Source organism: Numenius arquata, chromosome 5 (genome assembly GCF_964106895.1).
Source record: "Numenius arquata chromosome 5, bNumArq3.hap1.1, whole genome shotgun sequence".
Classification (NCBI taxonomy): Eukaryota; Metazoa; Chordata; class Aves; order Charadriiformes; family Scolopacidae; genus Numenius; species Numenius arquata.
The window spans coordinates 27,441,905-27,461,449 of NC_133580.1; the positions used below are offsets into that span (position 1 = coordinate 27,441,905).

The 19,545-nt window shown below is 43.5% G+C and overlaps 1 protein-coding gene across 2 annotated transcripts in view; it reads left to right on the forward strand.

Moving 5' to 3' along the window:
• SLC20A2 (solute carrier family 20 member 2) overlaps positions 1–19,545 on the forward strand; it is a 41,105-nt gene that overhangs the window by 660 nt on the left and 20,900 nt on the right. For both annotated transcript variants that reach the window (XM_074148041.1, XM_074148042.1), the window contains 7 exons: positions 4,131–4,681; positions 10,097–10,237; positions 12,229–12,314; positions 14,280–14,376; positions 16,404–16,520; positions 17,226–17,429; positions 18,884–19,472. In XM_074148041.1, the coding sequence (XP_074004142.1) occupies positions 4,393–4,681; positions 10,097–10,237; positions 12,229–12,314; positions 14,280–14,376; positions 16,404–16,520; positions 17,226–17,429; positions 18,884–19,472 (1,523 nt within the window). In that variant the 5' untranslated portion in view covers positions 4,131–4,392. Of the gene's footprint in view, positions 1–4,130; positions 4,682–10,096; positions 10,238–12,228; positions 12,315–14,279; positions 14,377–16,403; positions 16,521–17,225; positions 17,430–18,883; positions 19,473–19,545 lie in introns of those variants that run through there.

The window sequence follows — 19,545 nt, forward strand, 5'->3', positions numbered from 1 at the left end:
TTTATTTAACCGTTCATCCCTGTTGTTAGATGTTTCTGTGTTTTCTTTAGCAGCAATTTGTTTGGCAAAAAAAAGTAACAACTGATAACTTTGTGTTTCAAATTTCCTATTATTTTTTCCCTAAAATCTTGTCTTAGGCTCAGAAGTGTACTGTGGATAGTTTCCAGAAGAGCTGTCTTAGTAAATGTCCATATATAAACGTGTCCTAAAATGATCTCCTAGTTACCAGGAGATCCTGACTTGTTCCTGAGGACTCACTTGTCGTTCTGCATGAATCAAGGTGCTTCCTTACCTAGGTTTTGTTTTCAGCTCTCCCTTAGGGAAGAAATAGCACTTTGTGTTGACAGACTTACAACAAGGTGTTTAGCTAGCAACAAAATGAAGTCCGATGGGGGGTGTCTGGATCATCTGCCAGTGAGGCAGAGGGACGTGCTTAGCATTTCCAAAAATCAGACTTTTCTCACTGAGGGGTAAGTTCTGTAAGTTTCTAAGTCCACTTAAACAGTTAACAGCTTCAACTCAGACCTCCTAAGTATGATACTCTACTAAGAAAACTGTATTAGTGGTAAATCTTGCCTTAATGCCAAATGAGATTCTTACAAGTTGAAATTTCATCTCCACGCGTGTCCCTTCGCTCTAGCAGCCACCAGAGATGCACACTTCAGCCTCAGGTCCTGCAGCCCCCCGGTGCTAACGCCATTCCTCTGCCCTGCTAATGCCCACGGGTGAGTTTGCAGCACGGCCACCGCAGGTTGGTTCAGGAAGAGTTATCCGAAGCGTAAATAGGAAAATTAACTTTTCCACCCAGGGTCTGCTGCAGGAACATAGCGTACCCGACTGCGGAGGCCTTGGCAGAGCGAGAGCGGCCGTGTCGGTCCCACAGGTAAACGGGAGGATTTCCTAGTGTCTGGCAGGTCAGGCTGAATTGCATTTGGCATGCGATGAAATATTAAATGAGTGCAAGAGAGAAAGGGGCTAGTGACTTCCACCTGTCACGCAGAGACCAGAAGGTCTGCCGTTCCCTCCTGTATGGCATTTTTTTTTTTTTCCAGTTTCTTTTTCGTCCCAGTAACAACGTGAAATACCACAGGCTCTTGGGTTAGATTAGGTGATGAGGGGCATAGCGCAGCGTGTCTGAGCATGCCCAATGTATTTTGGGCTCTAGAAAGAAGCATGCTACAAGATTTAGTCTGTATTTAGTCACTGGCCTACTTTGCAGGATATTTTGCATTTCTGAAAACTTTCTCAGCGGAGTTGTGCCTTTATTTATTTATTTATTTTCTCTTTCTGTTTCTTCTTCAAACGTTTAACATCTGTTGCGGTTATTTAAGGTTGAAAGTAGTAACACCTAGCCGTTCACGTGCTGCCTGCACGTTAATTTTTGAACATGTGTTTATTCCCTCTTCTCGTTTGATTTTCATCTTGTTAAAGACAAGGCTTGGCTGTTGCTGTGCTCTGTCACTTGTGCAAATGCAATGGACGTCAAGCGGAGCCTCCCAAAATTTTGGAGGAAGCTCTATTTTGAACTATCACCTTGCATAAAACGATAGGAGGAGTGACTTCTTACTGAAGACATCCTTTTCTCCTGAGACTGCGTATCCCATTTCACAGGGAGGGAGATCATGTAGCTGCCTCTCCGAGCCCTTTGCCAAGAGCCCTCCTGACAAACTTTGGGAGGCTCTTTGGCCTTCACAAGGAGTTTTAGGAGCTTGGAAGTCTTAATTTCTTTGGGACCATCTGGAGTTCTTCTCCCCCTCCTCCCTGGGAAGCTAATAAAGGCAACCTTGTGACTTAGTGGTTTATTTTGGAAGCTGCGGGAACTTGCTGTGGCTGGAGGAGCCAGATTTGGCAAGCGTTGTTCCATGAATTCCCTTGCGGTGGGGGAATGTCACAATTCCCCTTGCTCTTCCTCATCCCAGAAATTGAGTCACAGCAGTAAATTGGTAGGTTGGTTGGTAAGTGGACAAGAGACAGATATCTGTTGGGAATAAGGGTGTGCTATCGTCTTGTGGGGCCGAAGGAAATGGGTCTCATAGTGTCTGTGTATGCATGCGTGGATCTCAGTCAGCTTTTCCCATTTTTGGGAGAGGAAACTGAGGCAGAGGGGCTAACTTGGGAAAGGTACTGTGTAAATCCACTCAGGATGAAGAATTTAATCATTAATCTCCAGGATCAAGGAAGTCCTAGTCCAGCACCTCATCTCCTAGCAAAAATCTGATATAAATAGTAGAAATTTTTTAATGATTGGATTTAACAGAGTTTTGTCTCCCTTCACAGGCAAACAAGTGCTAAGTCTAATTGTTTCTTCCAAATATTGTTAGCCTTTTCTGTCTCTGTCATATCCTTTTCCACTCAATGGGCCGAGTGCTCATGAATTATAAAAGGCAACACGTCTTCAAACATCAAAAATGCACTGGTGCTTCATTTTCACATGTTATCTCATAGTGTAAAAATCCTTATACAAATGTTTTTAGCCATTAAGACCTTCCAAGATGTTATTTTAGTGTAAGGCATTCGAGGATTGATGTCTGCTTCATGTCTGGAAAACACTGCAATGACAGTTTTTCAACCAGTTTGGAGCCTGGAGAAAGAAAGAGGGACATTTTTCCTCATGAATATGTATCTTTAGAGAAAGCATCAATTTTTGACATCAACTTTAGGGTTTTCTAAAAAACACTTAGGTACTTAGATGTATTTTCCTGATGGTTCTTCGCAAGGATCTAGCGTCTTAGGAATATGCTAAATCTCTTCTATTTTTTTTTTTTAGTTTTGCCGTTATTTCAGAGGTTTCAGAGACCCTTCCTGCTACTGCAGAACCTACATTGCTTTGGGTTCATCAAAAGAAATTTAGCATGGTCTTGAAACCACGGGTATGAGACTGAAGCGACTGTAGGGAAACTGAGAAGAGAGTAGGAGGTGGGCTTGGGGCTTTTCATCTGATATCTCCTGGTCTCTTGAAATGCTTCTTAAAATGTGTTGAGTTGGCCGATGTATATTTGCTGCTAAATGTTCGTTGGACCCCTTGCCACATCCAAAATGGCACTTTTCTAGAGCCAAACAGCATGGATAGGCAAGCAGATGGTGGCATGGGATGTCTTCATGGTGGCTGCTAGCAGAAGAGAAGCCACAAGCAGAAGAGGCACGTGCTTTGGGCAAATTTGCTTCTAGCTTTTGACCATCAGTGTGGGCCTCATTGATCTGCTTAACCACCTTTTGGATGGTGACGGTTTTATTTTTTGAAGTCCCTTTTTTTCTGTCCATTTTTTGGTTCCATTTCCAGACCTCGCTCTTTTTTTCAGATTAGACTAATTAAAGACTAATTAAGATGTAATTCAAAAGGCGATCATAAAACTGGAACCACCAAAAGAAAAACTAAAAGATAACTGTAACAATGGTTTGAATATAATAAACCTGTTAGTAATTGGTAACCACCTATAGGAAAGAGCAGAGAGCTCAAAAACTGTTTTAATAGACTTCCCCAGATCTGCAGGGATACATGGGAATATCGCGATTATTGTGCTGTTGCAGTAACTGAGAAGCTGTGATAACAGCAATAGATGAATATTAATGCTCTTCAGAGTATTTTCAGTGGCGTTTCCTAGACAGGCATAGAGATAAAATCCTTTTTCGACGGAGTTCATCCCTGGCTGTGGCTGATAAAATGTGAGAGCTCTGCTGAAGTCGGTGGATATAGGAGATATACATCAGCTGGGTGTCAGGCTGTATGGCATGGTCTATATATTCTACATGTCTCATATTCACTGGGTGCCAAGAGCCAAGAGGGATCCTCCTCCTAGAAAGAGGGCTTTATCGCACCGCTCGGTAAATTCAAAACAAGCAAAGCCCCCAACCTTTCTAAATCCTTTCAAATTGCTCAAAAGATTTTCTCGGTCAGTGATATTTCAAGAAACATATCGCTTTGGAGGTGACCTAATTTTAACCTTTTCTGAATTGCTTTATGATTAGAACAGTCACATGCTGAGGTAGGACCCCATTAGTGGATTTAAATCATCTGTTTACTTCTGAAACCACGCATTGTTACGGGCTCTGCTGGCTATTCCTTTTTTTTTTTTTTTTTTTTTTTGGTAATTTTCTTTTTTTTCCCCTTTTTTTCTTTTTTTCTGTTGCAGGACAGAACATCGCAGTTGTACCAGTTTGGGAGCAAAATATGGAATGTGTTTCACTGCTGACCGAAGGCAGCCAAATGAACAGTATTTATAGTAGTTTGAAAATCAGCAGTTAGCAGTTTCTTCACATTCTAACACTACCCAGCACTTTCCAGAGAGAACTCATTGTTTACAAGAAATCTGCTTTCCAAATCCGTTACGGTGCCCTCCAGCCTTGACTATTAACTATTTGCAAAGGGGAAGCTAATCTACGGTTTGGGGAAAGATGGCAATGGATGAGTACCTGTGGATGGTCATTGTGGGTTTTATCATTGCTTTTATTTTAGCCTTTTCGGTTGGTGCAAATGATGTTGCAAATTCTTTCGGAACGGCTGTGGGCTCTGGTGTTGTTACTTTACGCCAGGCTTGCATTTTGGCTTCAGTTTTTGAAACCACTGGCTCAGTATTACTGGGAGCAAAAGTAGGAGAAACGATTCGGAAAGGTATCATTGATGTTAACCTGTACAACAACACTGTCCCGCTGCTGATGGCAGGAGAAGTGAGCGCAATGGTTGGTAAGTAATCGTTTCCTATTCCAAGTAACGTTTGTTGTGTATTTGTCGTCCTGTTCATTGTGATTATTGTTAATTAAGTCGTTGCATCTTCTGGGTTTGCACACCTGGTTTTGTGTGAATGCAGGGGCCTGTATTCCATTTTTAGTCTCCTGTGTTTTTTAAATGCTTCTGATAGTTTGCATTTTTCAATGGCTCAGCCATTTAAGTAATAGAAGAAAAAAAAACATTTAACATAATGGATCATATTCCTAGGGTACTAAAAACATTCTTGTGGAGATTTTTATGATGGTACATGGAAAACATGTAAGCATAGCGTTTGTGACTGTACAGGAGATCCTACAGAAACTGCAGTTTGCAATGAATACGCACAAGAAGGAATTACCTAAATCTTTTCCAAAAATTACAGAAAATCCAAACATATACGCTTAAACTGATTGGCTAGCTGAGTGATTGCAATTAATCATACACTTCACCCTTGCCCGTGGCAAAATTAAAAGGAGCAGTAAAGATAGATGGTCACACATTTATGGTCTTTTTAGTTTTTCTGGCTCAAAACGACGGCAGTTCAGACTACCTTAGAGTCTGCTCCGCGTGCTATTTGTTTGCAGTTAAATTAATCTCCGTTTAGAACAAATAGCATATTCTGAGGTAAGTAACATTAAGCCACGGTATTTACTCTTGGTTTATATGCAAGAGGCTTTGTGTGCTTTTGGAGGGCTCCCTCAGGAATCATTAGCAAACCTGCTTTTAAAGAGCAGGAGACGGCAGGAAGGAAACCCTTTCTTTCACTATGGGAGAGGCAGCCCAGGCAGGGGGCCAACCTGCCCATCGCACCACCACTTCTTCAGCCCGGCAGGTCTGTGGCATCCCACACCCCAGGGTGATGCAAGTTATACAAGTGTCGCAGTGTCCTCTGTTTGAAAGGGATGCTCCGCTCAAAGATTTTTCTTCCTGAAACCTCCTTAAACTTAACCTAAATATTATTTCCACCTACACCCTCTAACCTCCCCGCAGTTTTCAGGCAGAACTTGCGCGTGAGAGAGGTGAATCCGTGCAGAGGTCTCCTACATGCAGTTATTTTCCCATTTCTTTGGGGAAGCAGAAAAATTTTTGCTTTTTTTTTAAATTTTAACGGATCAAGATGGACATTGAGTGCTGGTTTTTGGACTTGTCTGAGATGGCTTTGTGTGCTTAGAGCAGGGAGGTGGTTCCCTTGGGCTTTGGCTGCTCCTGAGCCTCCTGAGGGTTGGCCATCTTCACCTGCCCAAGGGGAAGAGGGGTCGATCAGCGAGAAGTCACTGCTGGGACCACAGCCACTTCCCCAAACGGTCCCTCTGTGAGGCTGCCAACTTAAACCACATCAAATGCTCTTGGGCACCCACATCAGTTCCTCTTTGCCGATGTCTTGCAAGGTCAGCCGCAGGTTTCTGGTCTTTCCCTCAAGCTGTAGGGTGGCTTGATAGTACCACTTCCACTTGCATCATTTAGCCTTCTGCTTCCGGAGATAGCTCCATCGTTTCCCACGGGCGTGTGCCTGGGATCAGCGTATGCTGCCTGAAATGTAAGTGACCTGCAGCTTCTGACCTTCACATTCTTGATGATCATGGTCCTCATGGAAGGAAGGGTCCTTTTCTTTTTCCACGTCTATTTATGGCATCCTGATCCTGGCCGGGCAAAGTTTTAAGTCTCAGATACCCCCTGTGGAGGCAACTGGTCAGAAGCTCAAAGAAAACAACTTATTTGCATGCATATTTACATAAGCCTCTGTGAACTTCATGACCAGTTGCATTCCCTTCCCCCAGTAAGGGCATTAAGAAGAAATTCCACGTTTTAAATCTCAGAATTAATCACAAGTTACAAACTGCAGATTTCAGGTGGTTTTTTTTTTTTCTCAAATCCATTTCCAGCTTTTCTCTGGATGTGTCATATTTTTTTCTGTGTTTTCCTGGAGCCCCTCCCAGATGTTTTCTTCTCCTCTTTCTGTTTTTGCTCTGCCTTTTCTTCCCCTGATGTCTCATGCCTCATGATCATGTTTTTGCAAATGGACTTAGCTTCTGAATTTCGATGAGGCTTAAATGAGTCAACAGTCTGGGAGAGACCAAAAGTCACTGCATTCCTGTATTCTCTTTCCAGATGTTGCTGGAAGATCCTTTGATGCTTGCAGCAAATGGCAGATGGTGATTTTTCAGGGCGACTTGCTCTTCTAAAGAGAGAAAGCAGGAGGGAGCAGCGGGATTAAAATGTTAAAATGTAACATTTTGTAATAATTTGTAGGGTATTAAGATGTTTGTTAGGAAGTTAGGGACTGTTGCTCTTGGGGATAAGTTGTAGTACTTCCCAAGCGTTAACCAATTGTCGGGCTATTGTCAGGAATTCCCCGAGTGTTGTTCTAGTGGTCCTGGTGGGAGCTCAAGTCAGCAGCTGGTGCAACTGAGGAGATGCCACTGAGAGAGAGGACATCCCAGCCAGGATTAGCAAAGCAAAGTACTAGCCCAGTCTTGCAGGTGGGATGGTGCTCCACGGGGGCTCGCGGCTGGCACACAGCACCAGATCCTCAGGAGAATGGATGCAGTGCCTTCAGCAGCAGTGGAGCACGAAGTGCACCCTGAACCAGATGCCGGCGCAGGTGACTCTTGGTCAGGGCAGTCTGCAGCCAACCCTCTGTCTTTAGGAGATAGCAACCAGGAGGAAAGGGTGGGTGGCCACAGTGTCTGCAGGTGTGAAGAGTCAAAACTGGCTGACGAGAAGCTCAACATGAGCAGTGTGCGCTCCTAGCCCAGAAAGCCAACCGCATCCTGGGCTGTATCAAAAGAAGTGTGGCCAGCAGGTCGAGGGAGTTGATTGTCTCTCTCTACTCTGCTCTGGTGAGACCCCACCTGGAGTACTGCGTCCAGCTCTGGGGCCCTCAACATAAGAAGGACATGGACCTGTTGGAGCGGGTCCAGAGGAGGGCCATGAAAATGATCTGAGGGCTGGAACATCTCTGCTATGAGGACAGGCTGAGGGAGCTGGGGTTGGTCAGCCTGGAGAAGAGGAGGCTCCGTGGAGACCTTATAGCAGCCTTCCAGTACCTGAAGGTGGCCTACAGGAGAGATGGGGAGGGACTCTTTATCAGGGAGTGTAGTGATAGGACGAGGGGTAATGGTTTTAAACTGAAAGAGGGGAGATTTATATTGGATATTAGGAGGAAATTCATCACTGTGAGGGTGGGTGAGACACTGGAACAGGTTGTCCAGGGAAGCTGTGGATGCCCCATCCCTGGAAGTGTTCAAGGCCAGGCTGGATAGGGCTTTGAGCAACCTGCTCTAGTGGAGGTGTCCCTGCCCATGGCAGGGGGGTTGGAACCAGATGATCTTTAAGGTCCCTTCCAATTCTAACCATTCTGTGATTCTGTGAATTTGGGACTCTGTGACAGGTCTAGTGAGCCTTCTGCTTCCTAGATTAGTTTTGCAAAGATTAACATAAAACATGTGTTCCCAATTTTTAAGAGGAGCTAAAGCTTTGATGTAGGTAGTTAAGACATTGCAACCCCCAGAGGAAGTCCTGCTCTGGCTTGATTTGTATTTTCTTCTGCTCCTTAATGTGCTTCCTTAAACTTCTTTAGACCACCCATTGAGCTTCTCAGAGCATCCATCAGTCCTCCGTCACTTTTCCTCTCGCTCTCCTGTTTATTTTCAAGGTGAAGTTGATTAAATAAGAAATAGTGCCATACTCCCTCTATTTCTCCCCAACAAAAACCCAGCTCTCTCTACACTTTTGCAGTGCAGCTGCAGCTTGGTTGCATTTTGCCTATTTTTTTACACTGAGTATTTTGTAATTACATATCTGTGGCTGGCTTATCTGTTTATTTGGCTCTTTACAGATGTTACCATCTGTTTTCTCTTTCACCTCACTTCCACTTGCTGGTCTCTAAGTTCATGTCAAAGGTTTCAAAGTGTATTTATTTTTATTTTAGAACATGGGAAGAGAAGCCAAAAACTAAAAGAGCAGGTGTTCCTTGTTTGATCTAGAATTTCCAATAGCAATAGGAGAGTACCAGTTGTTTTGGGATAGTACCCCAGGAGAGATCAGTTTTACAAATTGGTTGACTTCCAAACGTAGCCGCGTATGGTGCCAGCAAATCACCAATTGTAGATGGCTCCATTTCAAGACGTTCAAACCGTCCTCTCCTGTTGGAATTGAGGATGGAGGCTGGCACTTTGAGTAACAGCGTATGTTCATCGACCTTGCTTGATCACCAGTGTCTGCTGGAAATCTGTTAAGAGAGGTGGCATGAGCCAGAAAATACGGCATCTCTTATGACAGCTTGATTGCAGCTATCGGGGCCTCTTAACACCTCAAGATTTAGTCTTAAGGCTGTGAAGTCTTAAGGTGAAGAAGGGATCTTTCTAAGAATTCTCCAATATTAGGTGAGATCTGCAGAAAGCTTGAGTCGCTGCCAAAATGATTTTGGTGTCCCGAGGTTAGCGCCACTGCAAGGGGAACCTGGGTCCTTGCAATGTGAAAATGAGTCGGAGCATGAAGCTTTGTGCTCAAGGGCTTGGTGGCCAGCTGTGGTCTGATCTAAATACTGGAAGTTCAGACTTAAAACAAACACAAGGGATCCTCTCTAGTGCTTGGGGACTTTTTTTTACTTTTTTTTTCTTTTTTTTTCACCTACGCTCTTGGCAAACACCCTTCCTTGGGCCATCTGTTGGGACACCAGCATTGCATTTACTTTACAGACCATTAGCCACTATACCTTAGTTAGGGGATCTTATTTCCTTATGCTATAGAACCTTTTTTTGCAGTTCTGAATTTTTCCAGTGCTGCAACGCGCGGCAAATAAAGGCGGTCAAAGAGTATTTATTCCCTTCTCAGTCCATTTTACCTACAGAGGACTCTGGATGACCACACGTCACTGAGAAGAGGCATAAAGCTCCCTGCCCCTCAATTTGAGCCTTTTTCTGGTGGCATCTGAATTTAGGAGCATGGGTAGTTCGTTAGTGAAACGGTGGATGCCTCCTCACATTTGGAGGCTTCCAGGTCCATCTCTCAAGTGTGAGGTTTTCTAAGCTTGATGCAGACTGGGAGCAGTTTGTGTATTGACTCAGACAGGCTGTAAATACTGAAAGCCTTCAAAAAAAAAAAAAAAAAAAAACCAACAAAAAAACCCGCAGAATCATCGTGCAGTATAAAGAGCTATTAGTAAGAAAAGATCATAAGTAAGATTCAGCGTTCAAAGCTGCTATTGAACTGTCTTAGTATATGCTTTTAGAGACAGAAGAAGAACAAAACTCTCTTTAGGAGATCCCTGTTGTGCATGTGGAGTGTAGGCAGAGCTCGTAAAAGAATGTGGGTACATGCTGAAGAATGTTCTGCGTGACGTTATTGTTACTGTTGTTGTTTATACCATACGGTTGCGTTCTTTTCTAGGTTCTGCTGTTTGGCAGCTAATTGCATCATTCTTGAAACTCCCGATATCGGGGACCCATTGCATTGTAGGTGCTACGATTGGATTTTCTCTGGTGGCAATTGGCACCCAGGGAGTCCAGTGGATGCAGCTTGTCAAGATTGGTAAGTGCTGTTTCCTTTTACGCGTGAAGGTATGTGAAATAGTGTGCACTGCCTGCAAAAAACATTCCCAAAAATCTGCTTTGTGCTGGTCGCGCTCCCTCCTTAACTTTTTTTCCACCCCAGTCCTGTCATTCAGAAGATGTGTTGATGCCGTGTTCATAGGGTGCTGCACCTGGGGAGAAGTAACCCCCTGCACCAGTACAGGTTGAGGGCTGGCCTGCTGGAGAGCACCTCTGAGGAGAAAGACCTGGGAGTCCTGGTGGACAATAGGATGACCATGAGCCAACAATGTGCCCTTGTGGCCAAGAAGGCCAATGGCATCCTGGGGTGCATCAGGAAGAGTGTGACCAGCAGGTCGAGAGAGGTCATCCTCCCCCTCTGCTCTGCCCTGGGGAGGCCCCATCTGGAGCACTGTGTCCAGTTCTGGGCCCCCCAGTTCAAGAAGGACAGGGAACTGCTGGAGAGGGTACAGCAGAGGGCTACAAAGATGATGAGGGGCCTGGAGCATCTCTCTTCTGAGGAAGGGCTGAGGGACTTGGGTCTTTTTAGTCTGGAGAAGACTGAGGGGGGATCTGATCAATGCTTATAAATACTTAAAGGGTGGGTGTCAGGAGGATGGGGCCGTTCTTTTTTCAGTGGTGCCCAGTGACAGGACAAGAGGTAATGGACACAAACTTGAACATAAGAAGTTCCACCTAAACGTGAGGAGGAACTTCTTTACTTTGAGGGTGGCAGAGCCCTGGAACAGGCTGTCCGGAGAGGTGGTGGAGTCTCCTTCTCTGGAGACATTCACTGGACCCCGCCTGGACACGTTCCTGTGCAACCTGCTCTGGGTGGACCTGCTTTGGCAGGGGGGTCGGACTAGTTGATCTCCAGAGGTCCCTTCCAACCCCATGTGATTCTGTGATTAAGGGCTGCACTGTGTCTCCAGTGGAGAAAGGCGTAAGACACAGGTTGCACTTCCTCAGCGGTAAGCTGAGGAGACGTTGTCCCTCAGAGACATGCTTCAAGGTGACATTCCTCCTCTTCTAATTCTTTTTGTGGCACCTCGTACCACCTCGTTCTTGCTCTGAACAACGCTAGCCATCACGTGAATGCCCACAGTCGTGTTTCTCCACCCACCAGCTTCAGGGAGGCGAAAGCTGGGCATACAGCACATGTTTAACTCACAGCCTCCCACTGCCAAGATCAGCACAGCCAAGCAGGGATGCGAAGGAGTTTTCAGTATTGTTTTGGAAGCCTTGTAACCTGAGTAGCAGCCTAAACCCTGTATTAAAAGGATTTGATGCTGAAGGCAGGGAAATAAAATGGGGTTTCAGAGAAGCTGGAGCGATGCGTGTTTTTTTTAAATTCTGTCAAAAGTAGAAGTGAGTTTGCAATGACAGCAGAATCAGTCTGTTAACCATGCCACAAACAATAAATCACTCTGGATGAGATTTCCAGAGCACTGCCTTAATCCGGTTTTATTGAAATCAGTGGGAGTTTTGCCACCTACTTCAGTTAAATCAGTCCTGGACACTTGCAAATCTGGCCTGCAAAAAATGTACGCACTTTATTCATTGCAGTTGATGCTTCTATGGCATTTTGGAAATTGAGACTTTTACCCTGCGAGTAGCATGGCATCCTGCTAGATGCGGTTGCTTTCCACTTGCTTGCAACATTCGTGGTCATGGTGATTAGGAAGCTACAGGGCTTTCTTGGTCCACTCTGCATCAAACTACTTGAAACTTTCCTAATGAATTTGATTGCTAACTTGCAAAACTCCTGGGAAACGCTTTGGTTGATGTTCCTAATTGTGCCTAGCATTACTTTGACTTTCATGAGAGTCCATGGATATTGACTTGTGCCAGTTGTAAGTAAACCTACGGAACAGTCATTCCAGTTGTACAAGAACTGATTTAAATGTATTGCTCATTCGCTACTTGCTTACTTAACTATTATGCAAGTATACTGTTTGTTTCATGTTCCATTCTTTCTTTTCTCCAACACAGTTGCCTCTTGGTTTATATCCCCACTGTTATCTGGCTTGATGTCTGGAGTCCTCTTTGTGCTGATTAGATTCTTCATTTTAAACAAGGTAAAGAAACTTCACTATTAATAATGAGTGCTTGGTATGAAGGCTGTGTTCTACCCTCCCATTTGAGTTCTCGCATTTCCAGAGTTGAAAGTTTGTGGCTTTTTGGACAGGAGACCAGTCATTATCGTTTTATGGCCGTTGGAACTGTACTTGCTCTTAGTTCTGAAAGCTCAGAGGAAATAATTCGATAAGTATTTGAGGCTTAGAAGTTGCTATGTGATAATTACTCAAACAGCATATACGGTATTAAAGGATAGTACATTGAGATTGCTTCTGTATTAGTACAAATTTGTTGGCATTGACTTAGCCTCACAGTAGCCGTTCTGACTGTTATTCAAACAGAGTATCTCCAAGGGAGGACTGTTCTAATTGGTATTTCATAGTTGTGAAATTTTAAGCTTTGGTTTCCTAGCACATTAGACGCTAGAAGATGGGTATCTGCATATTTCCTAGATTATCGGGAAACCTGAATCGATGGGTTTTAGTGGCCCAGTCAAAAGTGGCAGCTTTGAGGTAGCATCAGTCCATATATCTCCAGTGCAGAACACGATTTGCCTGCACACCCACCATGAACTGGAAACCAGAACACTTTTATCTGCTCTTTCCATTTCTCTCACGCCATTCAACTTGCTAAAATGGGGGAGTGCAGCGCATGACAATGACCTAAAATAAGGAACACTATATTAGCAGTTATACAAGGAACTTAAATAGATAAGGGATTAATTCTTTTGCTATAAATAACACCACCTGTAACCTCAGCTTCATCGTTCTTTATTTCTGATGTAAATAAATGTCAGCGATAAAAGCAGATGATAAATTTGATCAGACTCAGCTTTGAATTTAAAATTACTCAAGTTGCATAAAGGACAAGGAAAAGTTCCTCTATTGCATTTAAAATCTAACAATTTAAGAAATTAGTCATCAAAATCACATGAACTCTGGTATAAAAGCCACATATTTAAGCATTCAAGAGGCAGAAAAAGCTCACGCTAAGGAAATTGTCTTCTGACTGCCATCTGTGCCATTGACAAAGTAGTAAGATCTGTAGAGCTTCTGGCATAAGCAGGTAGCGACTTGTGTTGTGTGCATGCATTTCTGTCAGCTGGTGGAAAGTGCCGGGCTGTCTCAGTTGGAACGGAGAGGTTAGGAATAAGGTTTTGGCTTGCACGAGTTGTGCTGATGCTTGTAGCCCCGCTCCAAAAAATATCAAAGCCCTGTCCTGCTCGGCGCCCTTCGGTTGTGCTGAGTGGAAGGGACTCCTCATCTTGGGAGACAAGACAGGTAACAAAACACTCACAGAAAGAAACCTGCCCCCAGGTCACCCAGCAGGTCTGCAGCTGACCTGAAAGTACAACCTGTCTCCCTGGTTCCCGTTAACGGTGTCAAGCTTCCTCAGAATGCTGGCTCTTGCTAGGACCAGCGTTGTGGATTTGGGTATAACCACGCTTTCCTCACCATCCACCCAGAAGCTCCACCTGCTTGGCACTGACTTGGGAGCACATGTTTTCATAGAATCATAGAATCATTCAGGTTGGAAAAGACCCTTGGGATCATCGAGTCCAACCATCAACCCTACACTACAAAGTTCTCCCCTACACCATATCCCCCAACACCGCATCTAAAGGACTCTCATTCAGGGATGGTGACTCAACCACCTCCCTGGGCAGCCTGTTCCAGTGTCTGACCACTCCTTCTGTGAAGAATTGTTTCTTAATGTCCAGTCTAAACCTACCTTGTTGCAGCTTGAAGCCATTCCCTCTTGTTCTATTGCTAATTACCTGTGAGAAGAGACCAGCACCAACCTCTCTACAATGTCCTTTCAGGTAGTTGTAGAGAGTGATGAGGTCTCTCCTCAGCCTCCTCTTCCTCAAATTAAACAGTCCCATCATCACGGTGGTTCACGCTGACATGAATTTAGTGGAAAATCCAGCTAATGTTTCCCTTTTCCCCCCAATTTCTATGCAGGAAGACCCTGTGCCCAACGGTCTCCGTGCGCTTCCAGTCTTTTATGCTGCTACCATAGCTATTAACGTGTTTTCCATCATGTACACGGGGGCACCAGGTGAGTGGGCCGTCGGCAGCGGGTGGCACGGGAGGGAGGCTTCCCACCAACAGCGTGTAAGGATGCTCTGCCAGCATGCTGTCAGGTCGCCGTTGACACTACACGGTTATCTCCTACATCAGGAGTTAACGAGGGCAAGAGTAAATCGTACATCTCCCCACGTGCTCCTGTTTGTGCATGTGTTTTTGGGACTCCCTCCCCATCACTCCGGTCAGTAGGGAGGACTGCAGCTACAAAAGAATCCCTTTTTTAAAGAAAGGGAAAATATTGAGCTGCCAGCTTCGGCTTCGTAAATCTGATCACGTGTTGAAGTCTCAAAGGTATTCCAGGTATTTGCATCAAGGAGAGAAGGTTCAGGGTGGGCAGTAAGAGCAATCAGGCTGTTTGCGCTCAGTCTAACGCTATAGCTCCATTGAAAACAGCAGAGTCACTGCTCTGGCAGATCTGGCACGGAGCCTATTGATTAAATTTGCTTCTTTATTTCTCTCCAATGATAAGAAGCCCTGAGCCCTTTCCTGCGTTGAATGCATCTTCTTCCTTGGGTGCTGTGTTTTCATTGTAACTCAGTAGAAGGAAATGATGCATGTCATTTTCAGGATTTTGTTTATATTTTTGTATAGTTGTATATTTTATGTGCATTTATATGTTTGTGTTTATTTATATTTGTGTTTATATTTGAACTTATAGTTATATTTTTATATTCACACATTCTTATGCTTATCTATTTGCATTTATAAGTTTATATTTAACTTTATTTAAGCAGTGTACATTTAAACACGTACTTGCAGCGACAGAGTTCATAAAAAAGCTGCTTAATGCTCTCGACTACTTTATTGAAGACTCTGGTCATTAAATGTTATCTTTAGATTAGATTATTGCCCCAGAGCCAAGAAGGAACAGGCAACTGAAGAGAGCTCCTGAACATGCCCCTGAATTAAGAAAGCAGGCTTAGAAAATGACCTTTTTGAGTAGAAATTTGTTTTCTCTAAAATCTGACGCACTAGATGTACTAGATAAATGCAGTCCGTAGACTCTACTTCATAACATAGCATTACTGAAATTAATAAAAAGCTTGAAAAGTTCCCAATTTGAGGGTAACATAATTCAACTATCCCTGTTTCTTAAGTCTAATTGGCTACGTATCCGAGATGTTTCACAGTAAATCAGCTGTATAACCAACATTTCCTCATTAGTTGTACTGCAGAAGTAGGTCAGGCACTCTGCAGTGACTCATTAAGGAAAATAAATGAAATAAGAATCTTAATGTCCCTTCTGTTTCAGCTTAGCAGTCTCTAAAGTGCGTGAATAAAAAAGGTGGGACTCTGTTTTTGATACTCAGGAAATATATATTTACTCTCTAGGGCCTCTGGCCTGGCAACATTTACTCCCAAGGATGAATTAATCACGTGGATTTCAAGTCAGGCGTGCATCTATAGGTTTGAAAGATCAGAGTCCAAGCTCTTTCTTCATTAAGGGTCTGATGATTTAATTGAACAAGCGCAAGGAGCTCTGTTGGGGGGATACCATATGTATGTACAGGAGCACGAGTTATTGACGTGATTGCGCATTGCAGGACTGAAACCTCAGCTCGCAAGTGCTACATTAAGCTATTATCATAAGCAGATAATGGCTCAGATTAAGCTAAGCATCAGGCTTTATTGACCAGAGCAAAGGTCAGCTAAATACTTACCCTAGTGGGCAACATGCTTTAACATGCATTAGTGTGTAAAATCACTGCAAACTTGTTTTAGCAGCCCTGATGCGGGGCTTTTACCCCTGACTTCTTTAGAAATAAGGTCGCAGTGGGGTAACAGAGAATCGGAAGACTGGAAATGATAACATGTCAACTAGACCCTTAAATACTGCACTAACTGATATCTACGTTAAAAATGATCATCTCGTTCATGTTGGTTTTGAATACATTGTGAAGACAGGTTTTTCTGCAACAGATTCTTCTTCCACTGCCTGAGATAATTAAGTCATGTTCTTTTACAGTATGGTTGGGTTTTATTTCTTTGTCTTTACAGTACTGGGACTGGTACTGCCAATGTGGGCGATTGCTCTAATATCAATCGGCGTATCCTTAGTATTTGCCATCTTGGTCTGGATTTTTGTGTGCCCTTGGATGAAGAGAAAAATAGAAAGTAAGTAGTTGCTTGGTGAAATGAGAGTGATGTAAAATCAAGGAAAATTGCACTTCGGTGCTGGAAGTGCCCTTGAGAGGTCACCTAGTCCAGTCCCCACCTACAGGCAGGGATGTGCTTAAACTGTTCCTCATGTATTTGTGTAACCTGCTCTTAAAAACCTGCAGTGGTAGAAATTCAGCACCTCCTTAGGCAGGTAATTGCAGTGCTCACTTCTTCTAGAGTCTGGCAGAAACAGGAAAATAAATCCTGGAATATAATCCATTTTATATATTATTAAGGAAACGTTAAAGAGGAAAAATCTGGCAGATTGACTATCTTTAAATGACTTCTTTAACTTTACAGCAAGTTGGGCTGATCCCAGCTTTTAGCTTTACAGTGTTTTGCTTGTTTGCTTTGCTACTCTCAACAAATGCAGTGTTTAAGATGCAGAGAAAAGTTTCAGATTTCATTAATAAATGAGCAGCCCGGCATTTTACTTCAGTTACCCACTTTGGCGAATTTTGTAGGAAGAAACAAAGATGCTCTAGAAATTTCTCAGCAGAATTTAGTAAAGATAAGTGTTAGAAATAAATAAAGAATGTGTATGAAACAGAGCCAGGTTATTGTATCCACATTGATCTCTGCCATTGAGGCAAACGGTAGAAACATAATCAGCAAGACAGGTAGGTTGGGTTTAAAATTACAGTACTGCTATTTCCTTAGGCCGGTTAAAGAAAGATGCTGCGCTGTCAAGGATATCAGATGAAAGTCTTGATAAAATTCAAGATGAAGAAACACCAGTCTTTAAAGAGCTTCCCGGTGCCAAAGCATCCGACGAGAGCACGATTCCCCTTACTGGCTCAGTAACAGAAGCTGCTGGGGCATCGGATACTATTGCAAATGGAAACCATCCACGTGTACCCTATGGTAAGAAGCTAAGACAAGACAGACAGCTTATCTTCTCCCTGTTTCGATAGGGTTTCTTAACTGCAAGTAGGTCTCTGTTTGAAATGGTAAATTAGCATTTGGGATTTCCAGCTCCAATCCCTCTTCAGCGCTTGTTGGGAAAGATGCTCATTTACAAGTGACATTTTCTAGAGAGGACTTAAAAACAATTACATTTTTTTGGGGCTGTATTTCAATTTTAGAAACAGCTGGAAAGGAAAATTGGTTTCATTTTTGCTTTACTTTGTATCCTTAATAGTGTTTCTGTCCTTTTAAGCAGTGGAAAAATACAGAGAACGCAAATTGCTGATGTATGAAGGTTAAATTCAGCATAAAGATGATTAGCATACTACCACAGGAGATGAAAAGATTTGGGCTTTCGTTGACAAATGTATGACCCTTTGGAACGTGTCCACTAGAAAAATCTCACGCGTTGTTTTCTGAACGTATATTTATAAGAAGTAGGCTTGTGTGCATAAAGCTCTTTTTGTTCTCCCATGTGGTGGGATCGCACCCCCCCACACGCTTAGCTGTCTGCTGACTTTGATATCACTTTGCTAACATCTACACAGCCCTGTAATTTGGTTAATAAATGCCTAATATATTCAACCGATTCTTACAAAATCAAATAAGCCATGACGTGAAGCCCTTTGAGTGTGTGCTTCCAGATTAAAAATAGCTAACGCCAATTCTGGATATGGCACAGTGGAAATCCGGAAAGTCAGGAAATGAAAAAGATATTTTCTTTGGAAATACTGCCTTAGCTGTGTCATGTGTCCTACAGCATTCGCTAATGTTAAATGTATACAGTGGGAATAACTATCATCGTGTTCATAGAAATAAGATACACAAAATGTTGGAATAGCTGAAGAAATACTTCTGCGGAGCATTAACCTTTTTTGCTTTCTGGTTTTGTGGTTTTGTTTTTTTTTTTACTATTGTTTTAAAAAGTTATGTAAATGTCCCTTAAACGTGGGTACTTTTGAAAGGTGACCTCATATTCAGTATGAAATTACAGGAAACCACCTTTCCTGAAATCCTTATTGTGCCTGTTCAATGTGGACAAAACCTCAGAAAAAGTAGAGTTTATTTTACCAGATAGGGATTTTATAGAAATGATTTTTTCAAAGGACCTGAGGATTTAACCTTCAAGTATCGCCTTTGAATAGCCGACCCTAAGTGACTTGCTGCAGGTCATACAGCGTGTCTGGGGGAGACCCAGTGCTGGAACAAAGCTCTTTTCCCACAGAAGATGAGAGAGTTTATTTTGCAGTGAATCGAGTCTTGGCTTATTCATATGCGTATATTGCAAATTGATCTTCTTTTTCTTGTACTTTCTCATCACTGCTGTTGTATCATCCTCCGAAGTGGGAGCTGGGAGGGTTTCTGTATCACATCTCGTAGAAATAAAAAGCTCTAAATCTCTGCCTTTTTAGGAAGGGCGTTTTCGATGACGCACACCTCGGTGAAATCACCCGTTTCCAATGGCACCTTCAGCTTCGATGGCCAGATGAGGAGCGACGGCCACGTTTATCACACTGTGCACAAGGACTCAGGTTTATACAAAGACTTGCTCCACAAAATACACCTGGAAAGGGCCACCGATGAGAGGCCCGCTCAAGAAAACAACTACAAACTCTTACGACGCAACAACAGTTACACGTGTTACACAGCTGCTATTTGTGGCATGCCCGTGCATTCCTCCTTTAAGGCAGCGGATACGTCGACTCCAGAGGACAGTGAGAAGTTAGTGGGCGACACTGTCTCCTACTCCAAGAAGCGAGTTCGCTACGACAGCTACTCCAGCTATTGCAACGCAGTGGCTGAGGCAGAGATCGAGGCGGAAGAAGGAGGGGTGGAAATGAAGTTGGCCTCTGAACTGGCAGATCCTAACCGACCACCAGTTGATCCCGTGGAAGAGGACAAGGAAGAGAAAGACACGTCTCAGGTCCACCTACTTTTCCACTTCCTCCAGATCTTAACAGCCTGCTTTGGATCTTTTGCCCATGGAGGTAATGATGTCAGGTAAGAGGATGAAACCTCACAAACCAGCAGTTTTAGGGTTTAAGTGCTTGGAGCAAGGTTTGCCAGTTTGGCC